At 58.1% G+C, this 26,022-nt stretch overlaps 1 protein-coding gene across 9 annotated transcripts; it reads left to right on the forward strand.

Annotated features, from left to right (window-relative positions):
- On the forward strand, positions 1 to 25,737 carry ALS2CL (ALS2 C-terminal like). 9 transcript variants are annotated; one of them, XM_032458675.1, is made up of 27 exons: positions 11 to 87; positions 3,684 to 3,782; positions 3,885 to 4,010; positions 4,773 to 4,993; positions 5,313 to 5,378; positions 5,824 to 5,989; positions 6,488 to 6,619; positions 7,322 to 7,441; positions 8,926 to 8,984; positions 9,129 to 9,195; positions 9,623 to 9,819; positions 10,888 to 10,953; positions 11,373 to 11,471; positions 11,574 to 11,735; positions 12,461 to 12,572; positions 13,668 to 13,745; positions 14,602 to 14,732; positions 15,876 to 16,049; positions 16,203 to 16,299; positions 16,473 to 16,630; positions 17,168 to 17,236; positions 18,125 to 18,298; positions 18,857 to 18,899; positions 19,736 to 19,797; positions 19,904 to 20,053; positions 20,361 to 20,457; positions 20,883 to 21,020. In XM_032458675.1, exons 4-27 carry the CDS (start codon positions 4,989 to 4,991, stop codon positions 20,958 to 20,960), a joined length of 2,562 nt encoding a protein of 853 aa, XP_032314566.1. In that variant the 5' UTR covers positions 11 to 87; positions 3,684 to 3,782; positions 3,885 to 4,010; positions 4,773 to 4,988; the 3' UTR covers positions 20,961 to 21,020. The 9 variants fall into 9 exon arrangements, with proteins under 9 accessions (XP_032314560.1, XP_032314561.1, XP_032314566.1 ...); XM_032458673.1 differs by having other exon boundaries at positions 12 to 87; positions 4,795 to 4,993; XM_032458671.1 differs by lacking the exon at positions 11 to 87 and adding an exon at positions 108 to 1,131.
- Positions 25,738 to 26,022: the final 285 nt, after the last annotated feature.

Below are 26,022 nucleotides of genomic sequence, written 5' to 3' on the forward strand. Positions count from 1 at the left end.
ACGGGGGCGGGGCGGGCGGCGGAGGGCGGGCGTCCGCGAGCCAGCGACCGCCGCGGCACTCCCGGCGCGGGGCCCCGCACCGCACAGGTAAGGGCGGGGTGGACGTCGCGCGTCTGGGGACGGGCTCCTCTGCCCCCGCTTTCCTCGCTGCAGGTGGGACTGTCGCCTCGGTGCCCCCCCGGGCCGCCGTGTAGCCGACACTCCGCGACTCCTCGGTCCCCGGAGGCACTCACACCCAGAGCCGTCTGAATTTGTCCGAAGGCCCCTCTGTCCCAGCGGGGTTCAGCTTCGTCCTCCCCGCCCCGCGGTCACCCAGCTCGGCTTTAGGGGCAGCGCAGGGACAGCTCCCCCCACCCCCCGCCCAGCCCCAGAGCCGTGCCTGGCACGAAGGTAGTGCCTAAGGACTTGCCTGGGCCGTAGGGCGACCCCGCGGGGCCTCACCCAGCCTGAGAGACTGCCAGGAGGAGGTGACACCGACTGGTGTTGCCTGCAGTGAGAACGGCATGGGCAAATGCCTGATGGCTGGAACAGGACCCCATGTTTGGTAAATTAGAGTAACTGCGTGTGCCTGGCCGGGGAAAGGAAAGAAAGCTGTGAAGAATGCGACTGGAGAGATTGGGAGGGTGAGGGATGGGGTCTAGGACAAGAAGCCTTGGAGTCAAGGAGGGGCAGAGGAAGGGTGCAGAGAAGAGGTCGAGGTGGAGACTGTGAGGGGTGAGCTATGACAGCTCAGCGCCCCCTCCCTTGGACAGCCCCTCCCTCCTCTGTCTACCACTGAGCTTGCTGCTTGATCAAGGGGGTTAAAACACAGCTCAGGAAAGGCAGCACTTCCTTGCCTGTCCAGACCAGGAAATAACAGTGGGTGCCATGACAGGGTGTGGCCAAGGGGCCTGAGGGGCCAGGCCTTGGAAAGGGCGGGGGAGGCCTCAGTGACCCTGCCTGAGAGGGACCCAGCATGGTCAGAGGCCAGGAATGCAAGGAATAGAGCAGGTCTGACTGCTGGTTAGATTGCTACAGGGACAGGCAGCTGACTCACCTGGGCACGTTAAGACTAGCTGGTCTATCCTCACCCGCCCCATGGTGAACATGAAGGCTGCCTGGAGAGCCTACGTGCTTGCTGTGTGCCCTCAGGTGAGTTGCCAAGCCTTCTTGAACCACCTAGCTCTAGTGACCTTGGTGGGACTGGGAGCCAGAGGCCTGGATCGGAGCTCTGTACATGCTCTACAGTTAGTATCTCTGGGCCCTCTCATGCCTTCCTGGGCCTCAGTTTCCCCATAAGTACATCATGTGCAGCTATTACTAAGAAACCTTAAAACTGGTTGGAGCAAAAGGGTTAGGAGGCCATGCTCTTGACCAGAGAGGAGTGAGTTGGAGGTGGGAATGGGGTTTGAGGGGGGAGACTTCTGCTGGGTCCCTGTTGTGGTAGGTTCAGCACCTCTTCCTCCTCCCCTGACAACATGTACACTCAGGTACACTCATGCCTGGCCTGGTCCCTGCCCTCACACTCTCCACATCGCCTCCAGGATGAAGCCCCAAAACTCCTTAGCCTGGAGCAGGGGCTCTTGGGGCCACCAGACCAGATGTCGAGCCTCAGCTGCAGTCTTCCCCCCAACCCACCACCTCACCAGCCACGCTTAACCTCTGACCTTTCCTCTGGGCAATGTGACTCAGTTCCCTAGGATTAGGGATGCCTTTGGGGCCACAGACCTGGATGGGTCCCAGAGTAGTGTTGCCAGTTTGGGTCTGTAAGACTCATCCTGAGGGGCCCCTGGCTGCGTTGAGAGTTAAGGGAGGCTGAGGATCAGATCTCCATACCTAGAGCAGCTCCACTCTGCCAGTTTATCCTTTCTAGGGAAGACTAAAATATTTTGAAAAGCTGTGGTCTAGTCAGACCCCGTTTCATAGAGGAGGTGATTAAGGCATGGCTGTGGATAAGCTGGGGGATGGCCAGGGCTGAATAGCTGGGTGGGGGTCAGAAGAAGGCCGTCTGGGAGCTGCTGAGGTGTGATCCATGGGTCAGGGGTAGGAGAGCAGCTGCCTGCCCCCGTAGGGGGAAAGGGAGGAAGCCTGAGAGGGAGAGGAGCGCCCTGGGCGTGGCATTGGTTGGGATGATCCCCAGGTAAGTGTGAGTGTAGGGGATCTGATATTCAAGGCCTCTCAGCTCATCCTGATCTGGTTCCTAGTCTGCACCTCCCATCCTGGCTTTACCCTCCTCCCTTTACCTTTAGCCAGTGTCTTCACCTCTCAGCCCAGACCCCAGCAGACTGCCAGCTGAGGGTGGAAAGGCCACTTCCCAAAGGGCCTTTCCATTCCACTGGTTTCTGGAGACACAGGTGAGAGGCAGATGGGCCCAGGCTACACTTGTTGCACCACTGACCCCTTGGCTTGGCTTTCCTGGTCTGCCTGGAGACCCACAGGGGGCTGGGGCTGCTGCAGGGGCCAGTAGAGAGAGGCTGCAGCTGGATGTCCAGCTGCTTCCCCTTCCTGCCTCTCCCTCCCAAGGCCTCACCCTCCTGAAGCAACAGCAGCAGGAAAGGTGGGGCAGGAATGTCTGGGCTTGGGCCTTGGCCAGAATTCTCAGGCACCCGCCCCATTCTGCCCCAGAGCCAATTCCCTAGGAACTGCAGGCTCTGCCAGGGACCTAGAATGCTCATTGGTGTCCTTGAGTCTGGGTGGGGAGGGAGGGATAAGAACCCTTCCCATTTGCTCTTTTGGTCTAATCTGTGTCGCCTTCCGATCATTGGCTGCCTCAGTTTTGTCTCCAGCCTAACCTAGGTCAACTAACTTGGAGCCTCAGAGTGTCAGAGCCAGGGAGAGGCAGAACCTGAGGGTCTTGGGTTAAAAGACTCTCTAACTCTCAACCCCGAGGCATATGGTTTGGTCACCTGGGCAGATGACCTCTTGCCAGGTCGGATAGGAAAGGGCTGTATCTGATTGGAGGCTGCAACCTGGCTGTGGGGGCTGGGTTTGAACCCAGGCCCCTTGCTACCCCTCTCTCCAGTCAGGAGGCTGCATTCCCAGGAGATCCTGTCTGCTTGGAGGGTCTCTCTCTCCAGGGCAGAAAGTCCAAAGACCTGTCCACCCCCATGGCCCCCACATCTTGAGTGGGACCCATCCTGCAGGGTCAGCCAGGAGGGTCTGGCTCCTGCCCGTGCTGACCTCACCTTCTCACTGCTTGGCACCATCTCCCCAGATCTGACTTTGGATCCCACCACTCCCTCACTCTGAGGCCCTCCATGGCTCCTCCATCAGCTGCATGGGCAGCTCTTGGTGGTCCACTGTGGACTTCATGCCCATCAGACTTTGCTTTCATGGTTCTTCACCTGCACATTTTGTCTTCCTCTCTGCCTCTTTATTTCCTGCCCATGCTCAAGGCTCCAGTAGGCTATTCCCCTCTCCCCGCAGACCTCTCCTTGCTTACACAGCCCTACTGGGTGATGGGGGCTCCTGAGCCATGGCCTTAAGAAAAAGGCTGGGCTCCTCTGACATTCCAGAGATCCAGTGGAGAGGGGACTAGGTCAGAGCACCACTCTCTAGGTATTACTCTGAGCCCTTGGGAACCTTGGTGGGTGTTTGAGCACAGGAATGAGCCGGCCAGAACTAGGCTTGAAGAGCACCTGCCTTTTGGGGTAAAAAGGAATGCTTCCTTTGGCAGTTCTGAGCCCTCTCTCCCACTCCTTCAGGCTCCCCTCATCTGGACTCAGGTGGAGAGCAGGCAGGGGTCACTGACCAGTTCAGGAACTCCCCTTTGGGATGACCTGGGCTCATTGCTCAATTCCAAGGTACAGTGATCATGGGCCTTTCTTCTGAGCATAGCCTGGGAGGATGGGCACTGAACCTGCTCCCACCACTGCTATTCACTCTAATCTATGCCCGGTTCACAGGCCCTGAGTCCGGCACCCTGGCCATGTGCAGCCCTGAGGAGGCAGCCCTGCTGCGGCTGGAGGAGGTCTTCTCGGAAACCCTTACCCGCATCAACAGCCTTGTCCTCCAGCCCCTGCTCACAGCTGGTGAGTCTCGGCTCTCCAGTGGGGAGGGTGCGGGGTGCAGGAACCATCCAACAGGACTCCTCCCCTTGTTGGACCTTCTGAGCTGCAGCTTTCTCAACTGTAAATGGAGCAGTGACATTTGGTATGACCATCTTCTGATGTGACCAGGGCCCTTGCCCTGGTGGTTGTTGGCTGCTCCCTTCTCAAAGGGACCCTGAGGGGCCAGGTCATGAACCCCATGCTAGGCCAGACCTACTGTGAATGGAGACAATATTCTACCTCTTCCAGGGCACAGGCCTGGATTCTCATCCTGCTTTCACCCAGGGCATGACTAAAAGGCAAGATGCCCAGGTTTTACTTCCAGCGTGGATCTCACTTGTGAAGTGACCAGTCACCTTGGGCAGGTGCCTTCCTCTTGGGGGCTTTGTTGGTGCATCTGTGAATGTAGGAGACTACCGGACCCTATGACTCAATGTTCCAGACCTGAGGAAGCTCAGAGACTTGGGGAATTAGTGTACTTGGTGGCCCTAGGTCATCAGTGCTGCCCCTGTTTAGTGAGGCAGTGGACACGTGCCCCTGTTTACTTCACAAGGGTGCCGCCCACTGCTCCAGCCTGCCCGTCCCCTGCAGAACTCAAGGGGGAACATTGGTTTCTAGTCCTGTTCCAAGGGATGTGGGACCCTGACTGCAGCTCCAGGGTTATGGGTGCTGCTTGCCCTTGGGTGGCCACACGGGGCCTCTGTGTGCTCCCTGGAAGGTGGAGCAGCCCTGTTCCCCTCACAGTGTGCCTGTGCTCCTGCCCCAGCCCCAGACCCCTCAGACTCCTGGGGCAGAGAGTGCCTCCGGCTCCTGCAGCAGCTGCAGAATAGCTCCCAGCAACTGTGCAAGGTGACTGAGGAAAGCCTGCAGTCACTGCGGGAGAGGCTGCACCACCCGGACTCTACTGGTCTGGAATCCCTGCTGCTGCTGCACAGCGCTGACCGCGTCCTGCAGGTCCACATGGAGTAAGACAGCCGAGGCGGGGATGGGGCTGACATTGGGACTCGCCTAAGTCAGGCTTCCGCAAAGATTTGGGATTCGGATGTTAGGCTGGCGTCAGGCTCAGACACCCCAGATCTGAGCTTGGGGGTCTCCCAGGGAAGAAGGGCTTTGAGTTAGAATTGTCTAGTTGGGTCAGTCAGGACTCAAGGTCACCAGTGCCCAGAGCCAGGTCCTCAGGGCTGCAGCCACTCAGTGGGTGGGATCTGGGGACCCCAGAAGGGCAGGGACTTGGGTTTGGAGCTGGGGGTTGGGCCTGCAAGGTGTCCCATGTGCTGCCTGCAGGTACATTGATTCCTACACAAGCTGTGTGGCGGTGCAGGCCTTTCAGAAAGCAGCAAAGAGGAGGAGGTGAGCATGGGGGTGCTGCAGTGGGCCTCTGAGTTGGGGGGTGTTTGGGAGGGAGGGCTTGGGGAAGCCCCATCCCCAGAGCAGCAAGTGTCATGACCCTGGGGACTTGTCCTGAGCACTCCCGGTTCTATCAACACGCTGATCCACATCGGAAGAGAGGGAGGGAAGCCTAGTGAGGCCTTGAGCAGAATCTGGATACCAGCTTGGGGAGGAGCGACCCTGAGGCCGGGAAGCATTCCCACTCAGAGTGGGCAGTTGTAATCAGTGATCCCTTCAAACTCTGAGATACTGCTACCAGGTCTCCAAGGGGGTGACTCAGCCACTGTTTTCCTGGTGGGAGAGATATTTGGGATCTGGGACATTAGCCAGGCAGGGGGTCGAAGGTGGTGGGTGCGGAAACGGAGGAGGGGAGAGTGACGGGCTGTGTGGCCTTCCCTCCACTCAGCGAGTACTGGCGGAGCCAGTGGAAGGAGCTGCGGCAGCTCCTGTCGGGCATGAGTTCAGAGGGCTCGGTGGGCACGGCACTGGGCCAGGCCCTCCGCCAGCCGCTTACCCATCACGTGCAGCAGTACGTGCTCCTCCTGCTGAGACTTGGGGACACTGTCGGCGAGGTAGGTAGCAGGGGTGACGAGGTTGGGGGTGGGGCAGGTACTGGTTACCAGGCCTATCTCCTGTGGGAAAGCTGAGGCTAAGGGAGGCAGAAATGGGGTCCTGGCTCAGGGGACCTGCCTTACTCTGGAACCCTGGTTTGAGAAGGACCTGACCATGCCTTAGGGACAGAGCCCCGTTCTAGGGGGTTTGAAGGGATGTGAACTTGCCCTGGGGTATCTCAGGTACATGAGTCAACAGAGGCCCAGAGAGCAGATGTAGAATCAGGTACTGGGTAAGAGGACCCAGGTGGGGGAATCATTGAATAGTTCTGAATCCCCTGGGAGCATCCTCCAACAGGCCCCTCCCTGGAGGAGGAGCTGGGAAGGCTAAAAAGGCAAACTTTGGTTTAGACCGAGACCTCCTGACCAGCTGGGGCCAGGCCAAGGATGGGGCAGCCATCACAGGGTGGGGGCAGGTTCTTATAAGCCCCTTGCCCTGGCTTCTCTGTCCCCCCGCAGCGTGACCCCACCCGAGAGCTGGTGGTACACGCAGCCACTCTCTTTGGGAACCTGCAGTCCTTCATGAGGCAGGCGCTGGACCAGGCCTTGGCCACGCAGGCCCTCTGGCACACCTTGAGCAGCCGTCTGAGGGTGAGTTCAAAGCCTGAGGGGCGGTCAAGGAAGAGGTTCCTGTCGGCCAGGGGCCGGCCAGATGGCTCGAGCTTCCTGCTGTGTTCTCTGCACCTGAGCCTCCCCATCTGGAGGGTGGGGGCTGAAGCAGGTGTCTGAGTTCCTTCTGTCCAGCCATCCTCACCCATTTGCTGAGTGCCTCCTGGGCCAGGATGTGAGCTGCAGGCTCTGGGGAAGGGTGGTCAGCAGACTTCACCCTCTCTCCTGGGATATCGCTGAATGATCACACCCCTGCATCACTGCCCACCACGGCCTGTACTGTCCCTGCAGGGGGGAGAGTTCTCGGTGCCCTGAGAGGGCGTAACAGGCTTGGAGCCCAGTGCCGACTGTTAGGAGGACAAGTGAAGGGGATAAGACTAGCCAAAAAGAAGCAGAGGTGGTAGAACCCTAAATGAGTGTTGGTGGGATTGACTGGGGCCGTGGCTCGAGATGGGGTGGAGGAGGACAAAGTGAGGCTTCAAGAGATGTTGTGCTGTCCTGCTGGGAGGAGCCAGGAATGACACCCCCTACCTCAGAGCCCCAGTGCCCATCACGGACTTGGGGGCCTCCAGGAGTTGCTCAGAGTGCGAGGGAGGTGTCTGGGGCAGAGGCAGGCAGTGGAGTGGCCGGCAGTGTCCAGGACAGGGGTCCCTGATTCTTGCACCTCCCTCCTCGCCTCACCAGGATGTGCTCTGCACCCCTGCTCGCCGACTCTTGCAAGATAGCCAGGACTCACCCGTGACGGTCACCCCGCTGCGGGCAGAGCGCGCGCTGCTCTTTGATGATGCCCTTGTCCTGCTGCAGGTGAGGGCGGGGGCTGGAAGGAGGCCTTGGGACCACAGTGGGGGTCTAGGGGTGGTAGAAAAAAGGAGTGGGGAAGAGACACGTAAGTGGAAGTGAGAACTTGGGCCCGGGGTGGGGGTGATGGGGCGGAAGGGCAAGGTGCTGGGGTGGGGGCAGCAGGTGGAGCCATCCCTGAAGCAGTGTGGGCTGTGGGGAGAGGCTACTCGAGGGGCACCCAGCCTCAGCGCTCCCCAGCTGGCGCCCCTGCTAAATGTCTTCAGCTTGGCTTCCTTATTTGGAAAATGGGATAATTGTGAATGAGTTTGTCCCTCAGCAGATGCCAGACAACTCTCAGTTCTTTCCTACAATAGAAAAGGAATCCTGGATGGAGGTCATGGGTGGCCCGTAGTGGCTGAGAAGGTTCTGGACGAACCATTCAGGGCATTTCAAGGCTTCTAGAGAAGCAGCAGCAGGGCCTGGGCTCTCGGCATTACAGAAGTCAGGAGAGCCAGGCCTGGGGTTTGGGATTGTTATGTGTCCTGTAACTTGACTGTGCTCAGTTCCGCCTGAACTCATGCCGCCCTTGTGATAGCCACATCAGTGTCTTCTCTGGTCCCCTGGAATGTCAGCCTGGAACTCCCCTACATGCTCTACCAAACTTGTATCTCCCAAAGTCTGGTTTTGGGGTTTTGACTCAGTTTAAGTTTCCCTTCCACTCCTGGCTTCACCCTCTGTGCTCCAGGTACACTGAGGAGATACTGCCACTTAAAGGTCCTGAGTGCTTTCCCACCTCTGGAGCTTAGCACGCCCTGTTGTCTCTGCTGGACCCTCTCTTGTCTATGGCTTGTGTCTGGTGCACTTCTCCTCCCCTTCAGGCCTGGGCCTGGTGTCGCCTCCACCTGTGGCAGTGGGGCAGGCAGGAGGTCGCGCCACAAAATCTCCCAGAGGAAGGGACATTCAGTCTGGTTCTCAGAGCAGGGATGGCACTCCAGTAGAAGGACAGCACAAGCAAAGGCTCAGACTGGGGAGAGTTTGGGGAGAGCTGGAGGTGTGGGTACGTGCGGAGAGGGTGAGGTGGGGTGCACGTGAGCCAGAGTGGTTCGTGAGGCTCAGGTGTCAGGCTCAGCAGTGAGGTCTCCATCCCCCAGGCAGTAGGGACCCTAGGGAGGTTTCCAGCAGGGGCTGACAGGGTCCAAGCTGCTTTTCCAGAAGACTACTCTGGTGACCCTGATGGAGCAGGATGTAGGGAGTGTGGGGGGAACTGATCCCAGGTTTCCCACCAGGCCTTCAGGTGGGAAGGGAGATAAAGGTGCTGTCTGGGAGGTAGAGGTGCTCTCTTGAAGATAGGGAACAGGCAGGGGTGGTGAGGGACTCAGTGCTGGGCATGCTAGGTTGAGCACAGCCTGGGGACAGCCCAGCAGGCTGGTGCATGGGAGCAAGGCCAGACCAGAGGAGCAGGTGAATGTCTAGGCTCTGGACGACACCTGTGCCCCATCTTCTTCCAGGGCAACAATGTCCACACCTTTGATCTGAAGCTGATGTGGGTGGAACCTGGGCAGGACGGGTGAGCACTCCTAACCAGCGACACCCAGGCCTTCCCTCCCTCCACCCCATGAAACCTGCCTGCACCCCAGGGCTCGGACTTGAGCCCTCCCCCAGCACCCTCCTGGACAGAGCTGGGGCCTACCCGTCACTTCTGTCTGTCTAGGTGCACGTTTCACCTTCTCACACCCGAGGAAGCGTTCTCCTTTTGCTCCAAGGACCCCGAGGGCCAGGTGAATGTGGGTGAACTATGAATTTGGGGAGTGGGTTGAGGGGAGTGAAGGAAGGCGGCTCCAGGGGACAACCCTGGAGGCTCCTTGGGAGTGTCAGGCCTCTGGGGTCATGGTCAGAGTGGGTCAGCAGTCAGCCCAGGCTCAGGCATCAGAATGCTGTAGAGAACAGGTGTTTTTCTTTGTGAAGCCAGGACTGGGGCCTTTGTTGACTCCTGTCTAGTGGTTTTGTTTGGCCCCTCCGGGCAGGTTCTGAAACTGCAGACAAGCATCTCAGGTCTGGATGAAGCCTAGGGAACAGCGTGGAGCAGTTGAAATTTCCCCCAAGTGACAGAAGGCGATGGGGGGTACCTGGAGCCACCCCAGAAGGCTTCCTAGAGAGGCTGCCTCCAGCAGCAGTGACCTGTCCTGTGTTTCCCTGTCCCCCCAGGTGGCCTGGCAGTGGAAGGTTACCCAGGCTGTGTGCCAGGCCTTGCGTGGGAAGAAGGACTTCCCGGTGCTGGGGGCGGGCCCTGAGCCTTCCGAACCCCCCACCTGCCGCTGTGGAGCATACACCTTCTACGCAGAGGGCCGCTTCTGCCAGGCCACCTACGAGGGCGAGTGGTACTGGGGCAGGCCCCATGGCAAGTGAGTGACCTGAGGCTCTGGGCCAAGCAAGGCAGTGTTGGATCCTTCTGGGAGTCTGAGGGGCAGATGGGACCCGGATGGGCCTAATTGCCTTGGGACATGAACCAAAGGCTGTTATTCCCTGTGGTCAATTCTGTTTGTCTCCCAGAGTCTCTCTTAAGTCCTCTTGGACAGGACCTGGCCCATAGTAGGTCTGTGCCAAATACAGTCATATTGGCGGTGACGCTGGAGAGCGTGGGGCAGACATCAGGTAGCCGGCCTGTGGGACCTGCAGTTACCGTTCTGTTCTCAGGCGGGTGAAAGAATAATTCTCATGTCTACGCAGCATTGTCTGGTGGTGGTAAAAATGGTCTGCAGACATTCTGTCTTCATTAATCTTTATAAGAATGCTCTAGGGGAGTGTTGTCACCCCCTTTAGAGGTAGGGAAACGAAGGCCCAGAGACTGGCATGACTTGCCCAAGGTCTCAGAGCAGGTTCTAGAGTAAGCCTGGTCTCAATTGCAGGTCTCCAGGACCCCACAGGCAGGTAGGCTTTTGAAGAACGTGTGGCACCACCCTATGCTACAGCCAGAGAAACCAGGGCCCAGAAAGCAGAAAGGACTCACTGAGGTTACACTTGCAAGCATTCCACTAGATTCTGATACCATGCCTGCTTCCAGAAAGGGTGTAAGGAAGCTTGTGAGCAGAAACACAGAAAAAGCAATGCCATGTCACAGAAGGAGAGGGTGGTAAGGATCCCACTGACTAGCACTTGGCTTGAGCTTGAAGTTTAGCTCTGAGCTTCCTTTTGGTCAAGGGGATAAGGGAACCTGGTTGCTTCCAGAGCTCCCTCTGTTGGGTGTGGAGTGTGCTCTGTGAGGCTGCTGGGTCAGTTATGGCAGGAGTAAGAAAGGGCTGAGAGCCCCTGTGGGCTCATAGAGCTCAGAGAAGAGGACCAGGTAGGGGCAGAGAGTCCAGTCCAAGGGGAGTTGAGGTCTCAGAGAGGGTGGAGGCTGGCTGGGGATCCTGTGTGTGTGGAAGGATGGGTCTGGTGGGCCTGATGCCTGTGGACCTCAACTTGTGTTCCAGGGGAACCCTGAAGTGGCCAGATGGGCAGAATCATGTGGGAGATTTCTGCCAGGGCCTGGAACACGGGTAAGGCTGGGGCTGATGTGGGACTGTGTTGGGCAGGCAGTGGTTTCCTCCCCCACTGCCATCACCAGCCTGGCCCTGTCCTAAATTCCCAAACCTCAGGCAGGAACTTAGAGGCCATCTGTTCCAGCTCCCCTTGCTGTCCGAAAGGGGAAACTAAGCCCTGAGGAGGGGACGGGTCATGAGGGAGTGGCCCAGGGCCAGAAAGCCCTCCCAGGGTGCATGGGGGGTTGGGTGGGTGGGGTGGAGGCGAGGCGTCCTGAGGGGCCCTTGGGAAGAAAAAGGGTCTGAGCACCTGTCAGATTCTCATCATCTGAGGAGGCCCCCTTGGAGGCAGGGACACTTCTGGGTGGCATAAAGGGAGTGTGATGGGTGTCTCAGGCCCTGTGCCGAATTCCCTCCCCACCCACCCACACTGACAGCTTTGGCATCCGCCTGGTGCCCCAGGCCTCCGAGGACAAGTTTGACTGTTACAAGTGCCACTGGCGGGAAGGCAGCATGTGCGGCTATGGCATCTGTGAGTAAGTGACTCCCGGCCTGATGGCGGGGTGGGCTTGTGGGACAGGCACATCCCCTGGGCTGAGCTCTGGGAGGCAGGGCGAGCCACTGGTGGTCCTTTCCAGGTACAGCACCAACGAGGTGTACAAGGGCTACTTCCAAGAGGGCCTGCGGCATGGATTTGGGGTCCTCGAGAGCGCCCCTCAGGCCCCTCAGCCCTGCAAGTACACAGGCCACTGGGAGAGGGGTCAGAGGAGCGGCTATGGCATCGAGGAGGACAGTGACAGGTGAGCTCCCCGCAGCCCCCCACTTCCCCCACGGGACTGAGGAGGCAGAGAGGACCCTTGCAGACCAAGTGCCTCAGGGCCTGGGTTCCCTGTTGTCAGTGGGTCCACTCTGTCTGTCCCCAGGGCCTCTCTGAAGCCCCTCACTTCCTCTCCACTCCTTGGTTGTTGCTGAGCTGAGGATGAGGGACCCCTGACCTCCCTGACTGCAGGAGCCCTCCCACCTCCTGGCCTCTCCTTGCTCTGTTGGAGGAGTTTCTGATCCTCTGATCTGTTCCCATCAAAGGATCACAACCCTTCTAGGCTTTCTGGGCTATGAGACAAAGCCTGGGGTCCTTGGCCTGGCATTTGAGGCCTTGCCTGCTCCTCTGACCTCGCCTTTGCTGTGCCGCCTGTGCGCCCCCGGCCTTCTAGAGCCCCGAGCGTCCCCACATATCTGCCGTACACTCCTGCCTCCATGGCTCTGCACACGTGTAAATGGACCCCCACTCCATCTGTACTTCCCGCCACCTCCTGCAGAAAGCCTGCCAGGTTGCCCTCCCCATGCCAGGCTCCCTCCCTCCTCCACACTCTGTTCCTCTCACCCGCCCTATGTCTGACTTGAGTGGATTCAGGCCATGTCATGGCTCCTATCTGACCCCCACCCCAACCCCAGCCCCATGCCAGCAGAGCACAGAGAAGGTGCATGGGAACAGTTCTGGTCCAACTCTGGCCATACTCCCCCGCAGGGGTGAGCGCTATATTGGCATGTGGCAGGCTGACCAGCGCCATGGCCCAGGGGTCATGGTCACCCAGGCGGGCGTCTGCTACCAGGGGACCTTCCAGGCAGACAAGATAGTGGTGAGTGGCGTGACCCATGTGAGGTACTCTCTCCCTCCACCCGGGCTGAATTCTGGAGCCTCCCTGCTCTGGGGGGTCCCAAAGCTGAGCAGGGGCCAGTCAGGGGTGGATGGAGCAGGTGCTGGAGGGAGCCTGAACCTGGGCAGGAGTCCAGTTCTGCCACCCGCCTACCCTGTCCTCGATCAAGTCCCTGCCCCTCCCAGCCTCAGTTTTCCCATAGGTAGCTCAGGTTAACTGCTTGTTGTGAGGAATCACTGAGATAGCAGTGGTGAAGTGCATGGTGGTGGTGATGCCGGCAGCCTCCACAACTGACCTTCCCAGACCCCTAACTAGATGCCTAGCTCTGGGCTAAGCCTCCCAGCATGGTCTCGTGGGATCTTCCCAGTAGCTCTGGGGTCATGTCGTTGTCCCTAGTGTGTCAGTGATAAATGTGAGGCTCAGAGAGGTCCGAGAACCTGCCCAAGGTCACATTCTATTGAGTGGCAGAGCTGAGAGCAGCCAGCACACCAGCCCTCACCTTCTGCATCACCCACACCCTGCCAGGTTCTTGGTGCGTGGTGGGGCTCTGGACTGATGGCTGTTATTGTTATTGTGGCTTGTTTGTTTATCTATATTTTGTTCTAGAAAGGATTAAAGGAGGAAGAAAAGACAAGAATAGGTACATAAAATAGAATCAGAAGTGAGTAGAACACAAATTGGATCCCATTTGGCTCTGAGCTTTCTGGCATCCAGTGCAGCAAGGGAGCCTGGTCAGCTCCACTGTCCCCGGCGTCAGCGGCAGGGAAGTGGGGATGGTTCAGGAGAAGCCCAGCACTTCCTGAGCTGTAGGTGGGAAGGAAGGGTCCCCCAGGAGGCTTCCTGAGACAGACCACTGGAGGGGAGAGCCAGGTCCCTGGGTGTCGGTCAAGGTAACCCAGGGACGAGGTCCATGGGGCTGGGCCAAGGGCTACATCCCATGTAGGCACAGTCCTGGGAGGTGTGACAGGGCTCAGGACCCTTGTGCTGTGGGTCACTGCCTGCCTCCCTGACCCCCAACCCCTGGTCTCTGGCCCTTCCTAACCCGCTGCTGCTTCTCTCCCCGGCTTCCTTCCCTAGGGCCCAGGGATCCTTCTCTCTGACGATGACTCCTTGTATGAGGGCACCTTCACCAGGGGCCTGACCCTCTTGGGGAAGGTGAGAGCCACTGAGATCCTACTCCACTCCCTGCCCAGGTCTTGGCTGGAGTCTAATCTCCCTGCTTGGAGCCAGGGCTGAGGGTACAGGCTGAAGGTAGGGGAGGAGCTCTCCCATCTCCATTACATCCAGGAGGCAGGTACAGCGACCCCCTCCCTGCTGCAGAGGTGTGATTTGATCCGGTGTGAGTCAAGAGGGGACAGGTGGGCTTGCCTTGGGTATAGAGGGTGCTGGTGGTCTCCTGGCTGTGTTCCCTACTGCCCTCAAGTTGGGGATCCACCCCGTTCATCACCACCATCAATGCCTGGAGGCATTGTCTTTCAGTGTGTTCCTGCCCAAGCTGACCCAGCAAAAGACAATTGTGTCCCTAATGGGGCATTTGAAAATGTGGGGACTATTTTGGTTTCCTAATGACTGGACGTCACTGTGGCATCTAACGGGTGGAGACCAGGAATGCTGTGAATGGGATAGCCCCGTGCAGCCAGGAGTTGACCTCCTCAAGGCCAGACATACTTCCTGCCCTCCCTAGGCCTCTGCCTACTTCTGGACTTACCCCCATGCCAGCCCCACAGTGGTGGTCCTCCCCACTCTGACCTCTGAGTCCCTCCTCTGTCTCCCTTCCCATCTCCTACCTCAGAGATGAGCCCCTTGGTGGTGGGCACAGCTCTTGGTCAGGGGCTTCTGCAGGGGTGGAAGATTATGGGCCTCTCAGGGTGGGATAGGTTGAATGGATCGTGGGAAGGCTGCCCACCAGTCCATAGCCTCTGTGACCCAGGATGGACAGGTATGATTGGATGGAAGGGCAGGTGGACAGACAGATGGACAGACATTCCCGTAATCCTCTCCTGACTTCCAGGGCAAGGTCACCTTCCCCAATGGCATCACCCTGGAGGGCTCTTTCAGCACTGGGGCAGGGAGAGGACTGCATACGCAGGGCGTGCTGGACACAGCTGCCCTCCCTCCAGACCCAAGCAGCACCTGCAAGAGGTGAGAGCCTGGCTGTGCATTCCACAGCCTGTCTGGGGGTGTGTCTGTGTGTCTGTGTCTCCACCCCAAGGACTCAGGTCTCATTAGAAGGGCTCCTCTGTTCTTCCAATTAGCTCTTTGGAGAGTTCAGGGAGCTCAGGTCATGCAACCGTAACTCCATATGCCATAAAACTGGAGTAAAATATTATGTGTAGGCTTTGCTTAGACCTTACTTTTTTTCCAGGAAGGGTACAAGGCAGTTTATGAAACAAAACAGACAAACAAGAATAAAATAGGAAATAAAAGTCTGAGTTGAACTGAAAAGAAAGGGAAGTGCAGGTAGGCCCTACGACAGTTATGACCATGTATTGGCCTGGCTCTGAGTTCCCTGGCAGACAAGATGAAGAAGGAAACTTGTTAAGTGGAATCACTGTCCCTATCATAGGATATCTGAGAAGGGGATAGAATAGGGACAGGGCTCTTCCTTAGAAAACTGTGTTCAAGTCGTGGCTCTTGTTATGTTGTTGAGGTGTGGGTGGTGGTTCTAATGGTGCCAGCTAGCATTTCGGATGTGGGGAGGAGATACAGGTGATTACTTGACCCATCGTCCCTGCATGTTTCTTTTCCCTGACGGTAGGACCTAGAAGTGGACAGCAAACCCTAGGGACATTACCCAGCCTGGGTAGGGTGCAGGTGTAGGAAAATCTGTGAGCATGACATGGAGGGCAGTGTTTACTAGACACACACACAGCCCGACCCCTGGGCCTGTTGGCCAAACTTGGGAAGGAACCAGGTGTGGTGGGAGGGAGAGTGGGATCTTGTGGCAAGGGAATCCTGGGCTTCAGGCCCTGGTCTCTCTTAGGCCAAGACCTCACTCTCTGGGCTTGGTGTCCAGCTCTGCAGCTCTTTCTTTCTCATTTCCAGGGCTCTGTGTGCCCCCTCCCTCTTCTCTATCATGGAGTAGATTCTCTCTGTCCCTTCTCTGCCTGTCCTTTCTCCTCCTGGAGCCCTGGAGGTCAGGCCCTTCTGCATTCCTCTGTCCATCTGCCCTACCCAGGCCCTGACTCTAGGCTGGGTGGGATATCCCCACCTCTCCAAGGGCTGGGCAGGGTCCTGCCCAACATGAGTCCATCCCTATCCCGTTTCCCGCCACCTCCATCGCAGGCAGCTGGGTCTGGGTGCCTTCCCTGTGGAAAGCCGCTGGCAGGGCGTCTATGGCCCCTTTGGGGACTTTATTCGTGCTGGCTGCCCCGGAGACCTGCGGGAGGCCCTGCTGGGCTTCCATGTGCAGAGCTCGAGGGAGCTGCGCAAGTCCCAGGAGTACCTGTGCTGCGAGAGGTGAGGCCCAGGCGTGCATGGGCGTGTGTATCCACGGGGCATCCAGAGAGCTGGTGCTGGGGTCAGTGGGACTCTGAGTGGGCCAGGGAGGAAGGCTTCCCAGAGGAGGTGGGCCCGGGCATCGGTGAGAGACACATGTGCGTGGTGCCCCAGGACCCACCCCGAGGACTGCGTGGGCAGGATGGAGGACATCCTGGAGGAGCTGCTGCAGCACCGGGAGCCTGAGGCCCTGCAGCAGTACCTCAGGAAGGTGAGGGTTCCAGGGGAGGTTACTGAGCAGAGGGGACAGGCCTGTGGGCCCTTTCTGAGAGGGCCTCGGTATTCCCATCTAAGAAATGGGAGCAGTCTTGTGGTCTTGCCTGGGTATGCTGTGCTGCGGCCCCTGGTGCTGAGCATCTCTTTGCTGCCTTTTCACCTGCCCAGGCTCTGAGCAACTCACTGCACCCGCTGGGAAAGCTGCTCCAGACGCTGATGCTGACCTTCCAGGCCACATACACAGGCATCGGGGCCAACAAGCACCTGCAGGGGCTGGCGCAGGAGGAGGTGAAGCAGCACGCCCGGGAACTCTGGGCTGCCTACAGGTGAGCTTGGCGGCACGTGGGGACAGCCACTGCCCTGTGACCCCAGCAGGGTGGGGCTCTGCTCTTTCCTAGTGCCTGGGCAGCAGTGGAGCCTCTGCCAGAGGGTGGATTGGTCAGCATGCAGCTGGTGCACACTGAGGTCAGAGGTGATAACAAGGCCTGACCGCAGCCTGCAGCCAGAGTCCAAGCCCCAGTCAGGCCCTAGGCTGGCCCTTGACCCCAGGGGAACTCTAACCCCACTGCAGGCTGAGCCTGACCCTGGACTTAGACCCTATCTCAAGTCCTTGCTGAGCTGTGATGCCATCAAACATTACACACAGGAGCTCGAGACGCTGCAGTTCCTTCTGCTATGGCTTTCCAGGACTCTTGCGTGGACATCCAGTACTTCCAGCCTCCTAATGGCTGAGGTTTCGGAGGCTGGGCTCTGCAGACTTCATGCTCCGTGGTTCTGGGGGGCGCAGCCCACCTGCCTGGCCTTGGGTAGACTCGCATTCTGTGGGAGACGGCAGTTTCACCGCCTCTCTCTTTGGTTTGCAGGGGTCTGCTGCAGGTTGCCTTAGAGCGCAAGGGCCAGGCCCCAGAGGAAGAGGAAGATGCAGAGACAAGGTGACCGCCCCCATGGAGTCTGCAGGTCCTTTCCCCTGATGCAGCCTCACACCTTTGCTCCTGGGGCCTCCCTCAGGGGAAAGGGGCATTTCTGGGGAAGTGCTGGGGTTCATGCTGTTGACCAAACATTGTTCATTGACCCTTCGATGATCAGAAGGACCCATGACCTCAGTTCCTTGATCAACCTGGGAGGGGGCACTGCATGATACAGCAAATGCATCTTTGTTCTAAGCATGTTGTCCCAACCTCATCTGTTGAGTGCACAGATGGTGAGCAGCTGCCCCAGGCACCTCCTTCTCCCTGTGCACAGATGGGGAAACTGAGGTCTGGCAGGGACTGAGCCGGAGGTCACACAGGGCAGGAGTTAAGTGGGTTATTAAATCTGTCTCTCCCAGTCCCCCCAGACCAAACCTTAAAATTTGCCTTCAGATTCCAGGCCTGGAGATCCTGATCGGAGAGGCCCTTCTGTCATTGCATTGCAGGAGGCATGGGAAATGGGGTTAGACATTAGGGAGCACTTGCCCCGAAGTCCTAGGAATCACAGAAAACTAGGAGGCAGAACCGAACTCGCCTGGAATGGCTGCTGAGAGCTTTGCCACAAGTCACATGTCCATTAGGGCCCTGGTTTTGCATTCAATCAGATGGGGATCAAAATCCTGCCCCACCTGCCATATTGGTTCTCAAAATTAAATGAGAGAATGAAGTGGTCTTGGATATCAATTGACTGTGATGTGACTAAGAACAGGCTGGAAAGGATCTTCTCAGGAGTGGAGGAGGGTCACTGTTTGTGGTGGACGAGGAGCTCTGTGGGCTCTTTGAAAGGCAACCCAAGTAGATTCCTCACCATCACCCTGCTGACCCCGACCTGTCCTGATGGCTCTCACTCAGGGACCTGCAGGTGCATGGATTGGTGCTGCCCCTTGTGCTGCCCAGCTTCTACTCAGAGCTCTTCACTCTCTACCTACTTCTTCATGAGAGGGAGGATAGTCTCTACAGCCAGGGCATCGCCAACCTGAGCCTTTTCCCCGACACCAAGCTACTTGAGTTCCTGGACGTGCAGAAGTAAGCTTCACCCCTCCCACCCATCAAACACCACGTTTGCCAGAGTTCTTGTGTAGCAGAGGATACAAACTCAACTCAAATTGTTTTCAGCAAAAAAAGGGGGGGGAGGTTAATTAGCTTATGTACCCAAGAAGTTCTAGAGTGTATTGGGTGTGACTAGATTCAGGTGTGGCTGGATCTAGGTGCTCAACTGCATGATAAAGGGAAGCAACTTCTCTCTTTCTCTGTTGGCCTATCTCTGGTCTACCTTGCTGTCTGGCCCGACCCCCAGGACTTTGCCCTTGAGGGTCCCCTGGCCTACAGCCTTCATCTTCCACTGTGTCCAAGTCCTGCTTGTGTTTTGGGGCCACATGGAGGGAGGCCCTCTCAAGGAGCCCCTCCTGGCCTCCCCTTTCCTGGGCTCCACACAAGCTCTCTGGGATGTCATTGTGTATCCCCTGCCCCTTCCCTGTGCTCAGCCCTGCGGGGGGACATGGGGACACAGGAAATTTGCCCTCTGACCTTAGACCCTGCCCCCTGATCCTGGTAAAACCTCTCATCTTGCTTCTTAAATTTCAGGCATCTGTGGCCCCTCAAGGACCTCACACTGACGACCAATCAGGTGAGAGAGTGAGCCCATCACCTGCCTGGGAGAGGGAGGTCTGAGCCTGAGCGAGGCCCCCAGGTTCGCCCAGGCTTCCAAGCAGCTCCCTGCCTCATGGTCACTGGTCAGAGGCTGCAGAGGAGCTGGGGCAGGGCAGAGGTGGGTGATGGAGGAGATGGCGGGCTTTCTGTGCCATCTGACTCCCATGTGGGTGAGCGCACAGCCACTGTGACCAGGCTTACATGTGGGCTTCACCCCTTTTACTGGCTGTACGACCACGGGCAAGATACTCGATCTCCATGCCTCAGTTTCCCCATCTGTGGTAGTACTCCCTGTTGCAATACTCATGTAATTATCATGGGGGGAAGCAGGCCAGAACACAAGGGCCAGTGGTTCTCAAAGTGTACTTGCCAGGCCAGCAGCATCAGCCTAGATCTTGTTAGAAACGCAGACCAGACCTACTGAGTCAGAAACTCAGGTAATGAACTTGGAATCTGTGTTTCAACAAGCACTGGGGTTCAAGAGCCATTGACATTGGCACTTAGAACTGGGTGGCACCCAGTGACCATTGGCTGTTACCATTTTGTTTATCCATGTTACCAGAATGTTTATCCATTTTGATTCGCTCAGCTTCCTGGAGACCATTTACCCCACCTTACAGTTGAGTAAACTGAGGCTTACAGTGGAGCTGTGACTTACCCTGGGTCACTCAACCCTTTGGGCAGAGCTATGCTGAAACCAGTGATGGGGAAGGGGTGGGTGACGAGGGGCTCAGGGCCAGCCTTGACCCTGGGAGGGAGGAGGTGACAGAGCTGGGGGACTGGGACCTCATCTAACCTGCTTCCCCACCACAGAGATACTCCCTGGTCAGGGACAAGTGCTTCTTGTCAGCCACGGAGTGTCTGCAGAAGATGATGTGAGTCTACACCCTGGGGAGGGTGGGGTGGGAGGCAGGAGTGTTGAGGCCCCTGGTTGGGATTGAACCTGAGGGCCTTGATCTGGAGCCAGCTACCTTGCTGCAGCACCACCGTGGACCCCCGGGAGAAGCTGGAGGTGCTGGAGAGGACGTACGGGGAAATAGAGGCCACCGTGTCGCGGGTGCTGGGCCAGGAGCACAAGCTGCCCATGGATGACCTGCTGCCGCTGCTCATCTATGTGGTGTCACGTGCCCGGTGAGTCCCAGCCAGGCTGGGAGCTGGGGATGGGCTGCAGGAGTTTCCCTTCCCATCCTGTCCACCCTCAACCAAGGCCCACTCTGAAGTCTTTGAACGTCAGGGTTTATGGACAGAGCCTTACTTGGTACAGTTGAGGAAGCTGAGGCCCAGAGTGGCCCACCCAGAGTCCCATGGGTGCCAGATGCAGAGCAGAGACCACATCCCAGGTGTCCAGCCTCCCAGACCAGGGCTCCTTCCCAGCTGCTGGGTGCCTGTCCCTGAGAGGTCCCCTTCTCCCTCTCACTGTGGGTCGGTTGTCCTCCAGAATCCAGCACCTAGGAGCTGAGATCCACCTGATCCGTGATATGATGGACCCCATGCACACAGGAGGCCTGTATGACTTCCTGCTCACGGCCCTGGAGGTGAGGGGCAGAGGAGGTGGGCCCAGGCAGAAAAGCCCTGGCCGCGGGGGCAGACCCCTTTCCGGCCCCAGACACCGTCGTGGGATAAGCTCAAATTCACAGCTCATGTGTGTCTCCATGGGAAGGGTCCTCACAGAGCCCCTGCTCCTGCCCTTGTTTAAAGGGGCTGGGTGTGGGGATGTGGGCACAGTGCATCCCGGCTCTCAGCTCGCTGGGGCTGAGGGTGTTCCAGGCTGCATCCCCGAGCACCATAGGAGAGGGAAGACCCCATTTCCTTGCAGACTGTGGCTGAGGCCTGAGTTGGAGACATAGTAGTCCAGGCCCTACACTCCTGAGCCCAACTGGAAGCAACCCAGTATCAGGCCTGTGCCCGTGGCTGGGAGCAGGGGGGCCAGCTGGCCTCAGCCTTGCCTCTCTCCCGCCAGTCCTGTTACGAGCACATCCAGAAGGACATGAAGCTGCACCGCTTATATGGCTGCTGGAACTCCAAGGAGCCCTGGTAGCTTGACTTCTGGACAAACTGCAGAACTGAGAGGGGCCGCCGTAGAATTCTCGTGGAGCAAGCGCAGCCCAGCGTGGCCCCTGTGGCCCAGGGGGCAGAGGGCCGGATGGGTCCTGGGGGTGTCTCTTGGAGGAGATGAGGTTTCTCTCAGGAAATGCTGCTGCTGTCCTGACTGGGATGAGGGGTGGGGGGTGACGGGCGTGGCCCCAGAACTGGTGGTTTCCCCTCCTCCCACCCTCTGCCTGACCCTTGCCTCCAAGTTACTGAGCCTCTCTGGGCCTCAGTGTTGCCATCTGTAAAATGGTGGACTAGATGGTCTGTAAAGGACCTCTCATCCATGTTGCTGAATTCTAGCATCCTTCTGGAAGACTGCCTTTGGTCTGTTGGGCTGTAACTGAAGTTCTCATGTCACAGTCCATGTCGTTCTGTTTTTCCATTCCCGGCCAGAGGCTCCAAGCTGCTAGTGACCACTCTGTTTATCGAGCCTTCTTCCCACGAGTCATCTCCTGTGGACCTTCTTCCTTCCCGACTCTGCCCCAAGGCCATCTGGCCTCTCAGGGCTGCAAAGCAGGAACAGCTCCAGCTCCACCCGACCTACTGGGTGGCCTCTGGCAAGCCCTGCCCCTCGTCGGGTATGCGGTTGAGGGGGTGGGCTTGGAGGTCTCTGACCTGTGCTCCACATATCATGGCGGTGCTGGAGAAAGCTGAGGAGGTGGGGGGAGGAGACGCACCTTAACTGCCTCACCCCAGCAGGTGCCATGGGAATTACACACCTGTGACCTCTGTGGGCCTCTGTGCAGGAGGGACAGCAGGGGCACAAGGCTGGCCTGTGCTCTGACTGTCAAGCGCCTCTGGTTTAGGACCTGCCAGGAGTTGGGGAGGGAGGCAATGGGGGTTCAGGTGCCTTGGGGCAGGGAGGACTTTATTTAATTAGTGGGTCTAGTGTGGGACCAAAAGAGCTGGGTCTTGTCGGGGGAGGGGGGGGAGGGCTTCATCCCTGCCGGGCCTCAGTTTCTCCTCCTGATAGGCCTGGTGACGTGCAGGGACTCCCCCTGCCCTAACGGGAGATGTGAGTGTTCTGGCAGGGTGACTGTTCTGAAGTGGTCCAGGGGCACAGCATGGGGAGAGGGTGGATTTATGCAGGGCCGTAGCTCTGGAGGACAAGCTGGGCCCAGTTGACAGGCCCATCCTGGACTGTAAGCACGTTGGGTCACCTGTCTTGGCTCTAGGTGTGCCTTCCATAAATGAAGCCCCAACCTCGGCCTGTGAGGGGAGGGCTGTGGGGGCCTCTGAGAAAGCCCAGCCCTCCTGAGCCCAAGGCTGAATCCCCTCCAGGAGCCTGATGGGGACAGTGTCCGAAAGACCCTCAGAGACAATGTGGGGCAGTGGGCTGAGAGACTCAGCTGGCCCGCTGCGCTTCCACCCCCAGGGGAAGGGGTGGGGGAGAGCTTTCTCTGGCTGGTTCCTCCAAATATGGCAGCTTGAATGCAGAAAGGTCTTGGGCTCTGGTTTTGTCAGAGACCCCTGTGGTGGTCCCATGGAAGTCCCTGGAAGGGAGTCGAACTAATGAAGAGTGAGGATATCCAGAATCCCATGGGCAGCTCACCAGCATGTTAGCCCTCTCCAATGGTTATCAGCTAGTTCCTGTCCCTTGACAAGTGACAACAGCCGTGCCTGAAGGCAGCCCTGAGTTGGTGCGATGCTGCAGCCTCACTCCAGAGAACCCCACATGCTACTGGGCCTCCGTCAGGATCAGCAGAAGCTCACTGCAGTTCAGATTGACCAGGACCCTTCCACCCACCCTCTCTCTGGGCATCTCCTGCACCTACTGAACTGGGGCCTCTGGACAGGCCCTCAGGAGATTTCCAGGGCAGCTCAGGCTGCTGGGTCAAACCCTTTCAACAAAACAATAGGGCTGGCAGGAACCTTCGCATTAGCCATTAGTGAGTGAGCAAACTGACAGCTGCGGGCAGTGCTTCTTTACCGAAGAGACACCTGGAGCCAGGTCACCACCTGCCGTGTGGGTGCCTCTGGGAGGCTGATGGAAATAACTACCCACAGGCAGGCGAGTCCACACCCCAGTGATGATCTCTTCCGGTTGCTGCAGGAGCCCCTTCGGCCACAGTGAGAGCACTGGTGTCCGCTCTGCAAGTCAGGTTGGTAACCAGGGACTCCAGCACCTCCGTGAGCTGGCTGGCATCAGAAGCAGCCTGGAGGGGCCCAGTTCAGGCCCCCTCTGCCCTCCATCTTTCTGGTCCCTGTCTCTTCTCCAGAGTGAGGACTCGGCTTTCAGCAGTGATCGTGAGGAAGAGGTAAAATTCTTCATAGTAGACCTCAGTCAGGACTTGAGGATCACCAGGGCCAGAGAGGAGAGAGGCCAAGGGTGACGCTGCTCGTTGGCAGCCCACAGGTGGCGTTCTGACAGGCTATGAAGGACCACTCCTGCCCTGCCCTCGAGGGCCAGGACTTGGGGCTGAGAAAGACAGAGACACTGAGAGTTATTAAACGACCTCTCAGTGAGCAGACGTGTCCGAGTCTCACAGCCCTGGCCCTGGAGACCCACTTTTGCCTTGGTGACCCAACCCCGCCCCCAGCTGCAGCCCTGGCCCTGTGTGCAGGCTCAGGCAACTTCTCAACCTCGGCTTCCCCTGCCCGCTGCTCCCCCTCAACAGTCAAACTTATCTGCTGCCACCCCCTGCTCTCCAGCTCCTGCCCCTTGATGTTCTGTCCCCAGAAATGTCCCCCTCCAGTCCCACTGGGTCCCAGGCTGCTCTGTCCTCACATTCCCAGCTCCTGTGAAGCCCTGTGTCCCAAGGCAGGAGCGTCCTCACTCCCCAGCTCTTCCCCAGAGCCCCTTCCCCAGCCCCATCACCTTATTGGTGTGTGACAGAGGGGTGCCCGCTTCCCCCTGTTCTGCAGGCACACTGCTCACCACCTCTCCCTGGGCTGGCGTCAATAGCAGTGGGAGCCAAGAATGGAAACAGCTTGACTCAGGAGAGGCCAGACTGTGAAGGTCCTTGGTCCCCAGGGCAGGTCTGCATTTAAGGCTGGCAGCGCCTGTAGCATCTGTGCAAACAGAAGCCCCTCAGGCATGACCAGGACAGGCAGGGATCCACAGGGAAATGGAGGCCCGGTCAAACTTGAGCCAGGAACAGACGGGAAGTTGTTGCCAAAGCCTCAGGAGAAAGGGAAGAAAAGACAGATGTCCTCTCTGTCTCTGAGGCTCGGGTGGACCTCTCCAGGGCACCAGGGGCTCAGGTCTGGTCCTCCTGGCCCAGGGCCCCTTCCACACCTGGCAGCGATGTTGCTGGTCTGGCAGGCGTCTCCATGCAATGATCTGCTGCTGGTCATTGAGCTCCCACTGCAGGATGTGGTAGCCAGGCTTCAGCTGTTAACCCAGTTGTGGTTGATGAGCTGGTATCCTCCTGAAGAAGACAGGGGCCAGAGAGTCCTGCCTCCCTCCTTCAGTCAGTGAGCCTTGCCAGGAGCCTCCTGGATGCCAGCCCTGTTCCCTGCATGGGGTATGGTCTGGAACACATCAAATGAGATCCCAGCCCTCTTCAGGTGAAAAGGGCTGGCTCTCCTCTGCCAGAAAGGCACCAGCAGACTGCCTGTGCTTGCTGGGCAGAGAGGAGGGGGAGCTGAAGAAATTGAGTCCATGGCTAATCCAAAGTGGGGGCTGGTGAACAGCTAGAGCTCTGACCAAAGGCTGTTTATTCAGACCACCCTTGAGGGTGCTGGGAGCCAGGGTAGCCCGGGCAGCCCCTTGCCCCCTGCAGCCCCAGAGAAGGGGCTATGCTGTGTATATGAAGCAAATGCTCCCTGAGCAGGAACCTGAGTGAAGGCCACCTGGCCTCAGCTGTCGGTGCTCCCAGATGGATAGCTGCCCACTGTGGGGTCAGCAAATGGTGGGGACTGCCCTCCCGTGGGCACTGGGGAAGGGATAAGTTCAGGGTTAGGGTCAAGATCAATGTTAGGGATTAGGGTTAAGATCAGAGTCAAGATCAGTGTCAGGTTAGGGTTAGGAGTTAGGACTGAAGTGAGGGTGAGAGTTTAGGATGAGGTAGGTTAGAGTGAGGGTCGAGGTCAGGTTTGGGTCAGCTCAGGTCCAAGTGCGGTCGGGGCTTTCCTGGTTGGCTTGGTCAGGCGTTGAGCTCTGGCTTTTACTCTTGTCGTGAACAAGAACCAGGGGTGGAGCCAGGCTGCCAAGGCCTCGGTGAATTCATCAATGACCTTGGCCAAGCCCTTCCCCTAACTGGGTCCTGTGTGCTGTGTGCGAAGAAGGTTGCAGCTCAGGCTCTGTTGTTCTGCCGTCCTAGAAGGAGGAGGAGACCCGGAATGCCTTCTGGGGAGAGCAGGAAGAAGTGCAGCTTGGGCTCTGGGCTTGGAAGGGGCTTCTGCAGGCAGCCCTGCACCTCCGGCACGTCAGAATGTGGTGGCCATGCCCGGGGGTCCACTAGCAGTTGTCACCATGTCCTCATGCTTGGTATCAGCAATATCTGTAACTGCCCGATCCAGCGAGCGCAGGCAGGAGGTGAGAGAAGCCCCAGGCTAGCATCTCCCAACCCCAGCTCTACTCTGCCAGCCACAGGCCCCATCACCTGCTTCCTGAAGGTAGGCATGGGAGGGAAAAAGGGGAAGCAGGAGGAGGCGCGTTATGTGGCTGGGATCTCTTGTAGCCTGTGTGGGACTTTTCTTATCCCCCCTCCCCACTTCATAATTAAATATTGTATTTAAACGGTAGTACTTTTCTGGGGAACTGCCACAATTACAGTCTACTTATTCTTCCCAGCTTTTATTTCTGAAGAGTCCACTTCATCTTTCAGTGGTACCTGTTGTCTGTGGGTGATACTGGGCATGAAATGTCCCATGAATGCCAGAGAGCTGCTTGCTGCTGCTTGCTGCCAGAGACCGTGAGGGCTGCGTCATTGTCTGATGGACTGTGTTCAAGGAGTTCAGATATGTAGCAGCACATTTAGGATTCTTCCCTTGACTGCCGGAGGGATGCACCCCTTTCTCAGAGTTCTGGGTTCCTGCCTCATGGGGCCCATCTTCCATGGGTT

The sequence above is a fragment of the Camelus ferus genome, chromosome 17 (genome assembly GCF_009834535.1).
Source record: "Camelus ferus isolate YT-003-E chromosome 17, BCGSAC_Cfer_1.0, whole genome shotgun sequence".
In the NCBI taxonomy this organism is placed as follows: Eukaryota; Metazoa; Chordata; class Mammalia; order Artiodactyla; family Camelidae; genus Camelus; species Camelus ferus.